At 38.2% G+C, this 6233-nt stretch overlaps 1 protein-coding gene and 2 long non-coding RNA genes across 3 annotated transcripts in view; 1 reads left to right on the top strand and 2 right to left on the bottom strand.

Moving 5' to 3' along the window:
* slit3 (slit homolog 3 (Drosophila)) overlaps positions 1–6233 on the top strand; it is a 232868-nt gene extending 226635 nt beyond the window's left edge. The window contains exons 34-38 of the mRNA XM_008326546.3: positions 1340–1494; positions 2215–2375; positions 2485–2642; positions 2804–3009; positions 3118–6233. Coding sequence (XP_008324768.2) covers positions 1340–1494; positions 2215–2375; positions 2485–2642; positions 2804–3009; positions 3118–3374 — 937 coding nt within the window. The 3' untranslated portion in view covers positions 3375–6233. The remainder of the gene's footprint in view (positions 1–1339; positions 1495–2214; positions 2376–2484; positions 2643–2803; positions 3010–3117) is intronic.
* On the bottom strand, positions 1121–2312 carry LOC103390623 (uncharacterized). The gene is made up of 2 exons (XR_522706.3): positions 2183–2312; positions 1121–1594 (listed from the first exon to the last, which is right to left on the bottom strand). It is a non-coding gene; the product is annotated as an uncharacterized LOC103390623 (long non-coding RNA).
* On the bottom strand, positions 2484–3219 carry LOC112488187 (uncharacterized). The gene is made up of 3 exons (XR_003052019.1): positions 3079–3219; positions 2710–2998; positions 2484–2598 (listed from the first exon to the last, which is right to left on the bottom strand). It is a non-coding gene; the product is annotated as an uncharacterized LOC112488187 (long non-coding RNA).

Below are 6233 nucleotides of genomic sequence, written 5' to 3'. Positions count from 1 at the left end.
AGTGGCTTTACTTCCTCTTTTGTGTTTTTGACCCTCTGCTTGTTTTGTAAGGGTCCAGCAAAAGGAGAACGTCAGTGAACAATTTTACCACCCACTCCAGCACCTACCTCTCCCTCCCACTCTCTCTCTCTCTCTCTCTCTCTTCTGGCTGAGCCAAACCACTGTCTCTATAGCTGTCTGTCCCCCCTCCAGCAAAAACCACTTAGTGGGTAATCTCAGATACACACTCCTATACACAAACACACACATTTGGTCTCCAGGGTCAGACACGGTGCAAAGGGTCATGATCTTTTAGTTTATTGTCACATTCTCTTCAGTAGAAAGTCAATATTTTTTGAATAATAATCTTTTTTTCAAGTATTGTTTACATTTGGACTGCATACAGTCTCAGCTGGGTCGTCAAGTTTTTATTGTTTTTTACATTTCTTTTGCAGTGTTTTTTTTTTCCAGGCCAGTTTTATAACATGTTGTTATCACTAATCTACTTCAGACTTTGCCCTATGATGTGTCTTATTCTTTTTTAATAGGTCTAGGTTTATCTGTCATTAACTTTAACCCATATATATGTATGTATAAGTATATATACAGTATATATGTATATATATATATATGTGTGTGTATATGTATATATGTGTATATATATACATATATGTATATATATATATATATATTTGGCTTAAAGCTAAACCTTTGGCTAACATTTAGCTCTGTTATTATTGTTTCTACATTTATGGCATAGGTTTTAGTGGTCAGGGTAGCTGTAGAAAAGTTATGGAATGAAAGGGTTACAGATTACTTGTCTAAACATTTGTTTATATTTTCAAAAATAAAATGGATGTTTTTGAAAGTGTTTACTTTATATTGGGGTGTAGATGTAGTTTAGCTATTAGTTTCTTCTTATTTGACCGACATTTATTTATTGTTCATAAGAATTGCTGAAATCTTCACCTCAAAACATTGTAGCCCTCAAGAATTAGCTCATTATAAAACCTGGCTCTCCTTAAATTCGGTTTGAACACCCTTGACCCCGATCAAGGTCATTGTGTAATCTTTTCAAAGAACACAGTAATCAGGATGTAATCTGGTTTATATCAGAGAATAACATTTCAAAACTAATTTCAATCTCTTTTTTTTCCATTTATTTTCCATTTGGTAAGACAAGATAAATAAGCTGTTGAACTTGAAAGTATTTGGACCGTGTTTTCTCTCTGACATTTACAGTTTGCTCAATCATAATTGTTTTTTTTTTCCATCTATCAGGAGAGAATGTTTACTGTAATTTATGATAATAGAAACCATTCTGAAAACCCTTCCTTTTTACTGTGTCTTTTTGTAACAGTGTGGAGTCGGTGAATGACGGGCTTTTCCACACAGTCGAGCTGTTGATTCAGAACCGTTCCCTCAGTCTGGTGGTGGACAACGGCGCCCCCAAGAGCTTGAGCAAGCTGACACGCCAGCCGTCTGTCGACCACAACACTCAGCTTTACATTGGAGGTATGTGTATTCTCTGTGGTGTTTTAAATCATGTGTATTGTGTTGTTAGGAACGGAGCACAGACCGCAAATGTCCTTGGAGCCAGATTTTCCATTTACGTCTGAGGTTTGTTTGAAGAAAACAGGAAAAGACACAAAGTCAAATCATTCCCAGAGCCTTAAAATTAAATTAAATTAAAAAACAGTATTTAGGGTACAGAATAAAACAATACAACACCTGGAACTACAGAGAAAAGTTAATTAAAACTACAACTGGAATGTCTGGTTTGAATGAAACAGCTGTAAAAGTATCTAAAGAAAGACAACTGCAATCTAGTATATTAAAATAAATTAATGTTTTACCAAATGTGTCAAAAATATCCGTTAAAAATGTACAAAAAAAATCAAAGTTGATATCGTTTACATGTATTCTAACCTTTGTTTTCCTGAGCCTCTGAACAAAATGACATACAAATAAGACGTGTGTCCAAGCCACAGATACAGAGAAAAGAATTGTCTATGTTCAGTTTTTTCCTTGGAAAAAACGATGAGACACTGTCTGAGAGCGGGGTGGTACGAAAACATTGGTACAGCAGTGAAAGTGAAGTAGAAAATCAGAGACACAAAAGGCCGACTTAGAGAAACCTTTATTTACTTCACTCCTGTTTTTGCTTTTATGCTACAATATGTTGACCTTTCATCCAAAATACCTTTTTTTTACTCTTTGGGTTTTCCTTCTTAGGAGTTTCATCCCAAGTGGTGGCGACAGGTCTGCGTCCAGGACCCGAACGTCCTCCTCAAGCATTCAACGGCTGCATCCACAACGTCAGAATCAACGGAGAGCTTCAAGATCTGAGCTACAGAGTCGCATCAGGAGGGCGGCCCCAGGGAGTGGACAGCAAGGTGCAAAACAGCTGTGAATGGGCTGGGATTAAAACCGTGCAGTGGAATTTTCGTCAAGAAAATAATTTAAAATGTAATATGAAAATATGATCTTCTCTTTCTCCTGCAGGCTGATGGTATTCTAGCAGGCTGCCACGCCTGCAGTGTTTGTGCGCAGGGCGTCTGCAGGGAGGGAGGAGAGACCGGGGTCACATGTGAGTGTCCTCCAGGACGGAGTGGGTCACTGTGTGAACAGACAACGACGCCGACAGCCTGTCAGAACAACAGGTAGGCAGACACCAGCAGCACCTCTAAGTTGATGTTTTTACACTTATATTGTATTAAGAATACCTACCAAAAAAACTGTTTCTTAAGATTCATGTATCATTTGAATGACTTTTGAGGCCTCAATAATGATGCACTCCTCTCTTCACTTTCTCGTGCTGCAGATGTGTCAATGGAGTGTGTGTATTGAAGGGTCAGTCCTACAGTTGTCAGTGTAATGAAGGATATCAGGGTCAGTATTGCGATCGGCGACAGGAGCCTCTAGCCTGCAGGGGCCAGCGCTGCACACATGGAGAGTGCAAAGTGTCAGAAGCAGGAGAGCCCGTCTGTGTCTGCCAATCAGGTTACACCGGAGCAAACTGTGACACAGGTTTGAAGGAGACCAGATTCTGATCATTAGACTTTCTCATATGATTTTTTTTCCCGCCTTTTTACTTACTTTTTTTTTATTTATTTTTTTCCTCTCATTAATGTCCAGAGCTGACATGTCACGGTGAAATGGTGAGGGAGCAACTGAAGCGCCACCACCCAATGAGAACCTGCACGTCCACAAGCAGGATCCCCCGCATGGACTGCCCCAGGTCCTGTCAGGCCGCGGCGCCACCTGGTGTTTGCTGCGGCATCACCAAGAGCAGGAAGAGGAAGGTGGTTTTCCGCTGCACCGACGGAACCTCGTACTCCGAGGAGATGGAAACGGCTCTGGAATGTGGCTGCTCCAATAAGTGCCCGTTGTAACAGCGTCTGCAGTTAGTTAATTTTATTTTTTGTTTGTTCTGTTTTCACAAACACCACCTTCAGCTGCCATTTTGTGAATTCCACCTCAACGAGGCCGACGTTCTGAGATTCTTTTCCACACTGATGAGCAACCTGTGATTTTTCCTTTTTTCAGCATTCAGTTCGACCGCTGCCGATTCGCTGCCAAGAGAAAAACCACAAATGAAAACAAAAACGGGACATACGTGTGTTTTTGACAGAGAGAAAATATATTGTAAGATATGAGTAAGAAAAACATAGAACTTATTTTTATTATGATTTTTTTTTCTTTTTTGAAAGATGATAAAAGGACTTATGAGCTGTTTTTACATGTGTTACATAGTATGAAAAAGTTATTTTGTACCTTGTAAGAAAAAGTACACCGCAAGATTAACATTCCTTAAAAGTATATGAATTTCTATGTATGTATAAATCTACATAAATATATACCTTAACCCAATGAATTTTATATTTTCAAGTGTATTTGCATGACGTTAATGTGAGTGCTGAGGCGTGGGAGGCCGTGGACACTGGGAGACCAGCTCTGTTGATTCCACCCACAGCAGAAGGTGGCGCTGTGGTCACTTGTCTGATAGAGAACTGTACGTGCCGAGCTAACCTGCTTCACTATACAGTATATACTGGACTTCATCCTCACATGTGAGTTTTTTTCTCATGTGAGACTCTTTCCATGGAGGAAATGTAACTATGTTTTCTTTGTATTATTGTCGTTGTTGCAATTTTGTTGTTTGCTGTTGCACGACAGCCACGTGGGGCCTCCTGAAGTTTGACATATAACAAATCTGTAAGACATGCCCTGAACATTAACCTGGATTTTAGTTGTTCAGCCTGAGTCATAGTTTGAACTAATTTTAAACAGGAACAAGAAACAAATGGTATTGAGAAAAGAATAGTGAAATGATTTGTCATGTTGCTCTCTGGTTGTACCAAAAACCATGTGCAAGAGATGGATGTAGTCATTTTGGTTAAACAAGTAAAGCCAAGATCAAAAGTTGTTTAACCACCAGGGGGAACATTTGTTTTGCGTTTTTGTTTTTTTTTTCAAAAACGCAACTTGAGTACACATCTACATAACCTGAGGCTATTTTTTATATTACATTGGAAGAAAAACAATAATAGAGCTTTTTGCTCTAATGTTTTTCAATATTTTTTTTAATTTTGTCCTTTTTATTCTGGTCCATTTTGGATAAAGCAAACCATAAAGTAAGCATTGTGATATATGTATATGTATATGTATATGTATATGTATATGTATATGTATATGTATATGTATATGTATATGTATATGTATATGTATATGTGAGTGTGCAAACCACAGTGTACACCTGCTAGGCTAAACTAATTTAGTCCAAATGACTACATCCTTTTACATTCATGGTCATTGGCTGTTCCCCAGACACATAAACGCCCCCTATTATTTGCAAACTAAAAAAGCAAACATAAAAAGAAGAAGAAGAAGAAATGAGGATGTGACAATTTTTGAATGACAAAGCAATTTTTTTGTTTGTGCCTGTTTCGCTTTGGTCTCAAATAAAACAGGGTGTCACAGCTGGATGAAGCCAGGTGTGACCAGTAGAGGGCAGTATTGCTCTGCCAGCAGTAATGTCATTCCACCAGTGTTGAACTTTTGATCCCTTACAGAATATCAAGTTGGTTTCATTTTTAAACTGCTCAACATGACGTGGTTTTTTTGTTGTTGTTGTTTTAATTTGACCAATTTCAGTTTGGAATGAAGCCATCGAATTCACCGCTAATGCCTTAAAGAACACCTGTGTCAAAAACTAAACAGATGCTGATGGTTGATTCAAGGTGTACTTACTTTCAAAAATATTGCTCTGGTCATATTTCTGACCACTCCAAACTGTAAAGTGTCCTTTAGATGAATCCCCGCAGGTGCTGTAATGAATATAACAGAAATCCCTAAGCAAACAAAGAACCTATGCCAAAAATAAGACATGACTTTACTGTGCCTCAGTGCCTCAAAGTGTGAGATTCAGTATTAAATGTGAATGATTTTTACATCAGCAGAATCCTGTTTATGTCACCATTTTACCTTGTCATGTGTTTATAATGCTGAAGAACTGATTGTATTGGGTGAGTCCTTTTGGAAAAAGAACATTTGGTTGGAGCATTTCCTCGAGTTTTCATAATACAGTGAGATTTTATGTCAACATGTTAGTCAGACTGAAATGGTACTGAAATGTTATGGATAGTTGCGGTGAGCTTCTTTGTACATACATACCTCAAACTATTAAAACATATTGAACAGGAAGTAGAGGTAGCAACGAAACCGTAGCATGTTCGACAATCCAAAGGCCATTAGTCACACATTATTCAAAACAAACTAATGTTATTCACCCTATCTACCCATTTTAATGTGGGGTGTGAAGTTGTTAGATGTCTGTCACTGTTTGCTAACAGCAAACACGTAAGGATAACCGGCTAATAGCAGCAGGTGCAAAAGAGGAACGATATAAATGGCCGATTCAGAGGAAATTCTAAAAATCAATTCTTCTTCTGTGCCTAGAAACATGGACGAGAACCGAGGTCCGACCAAATAATCCTGTCATGTTGGAAACTGAAGATAAAACTGTCCATTATTGATTCAGAGAGCTCCCGTCTGCACAAACCTCCACAGCAATGACTCAGTTTCCTGCCATATATCAGGAAACGGCTCTTTTTTTTTTTTTTTACAAAGGAACCACAACAACGTATTATTTTTATAATCATCTAAGAAAGAACTAACACAACTACAATCATAGCATAGTACTATAATGTAACTACTACTGTATTGGTTTAGGTTATACACGGTTGCTTTGT

This window comes from Cynoglossus semilaevis, chromosome 15, assembly GCF_000523025.1.
Source record: "Cynoglossus semilaevis isolate Cse_v1.0 chromosome 15, Cse_v1.0, whole genome shotgun sequence".
Taxonomy (NCBI): domain Eukaryota; kingdom Metazoa; phylum Chordata; class Actinopteri; order Pleuronectiformes; family Cynoglossidae; genus Cynoglossus; species Cynoglossus semilaevis.
This window is presented reverse-complemented; position numbering and strand designations above follow the sequence as displayed.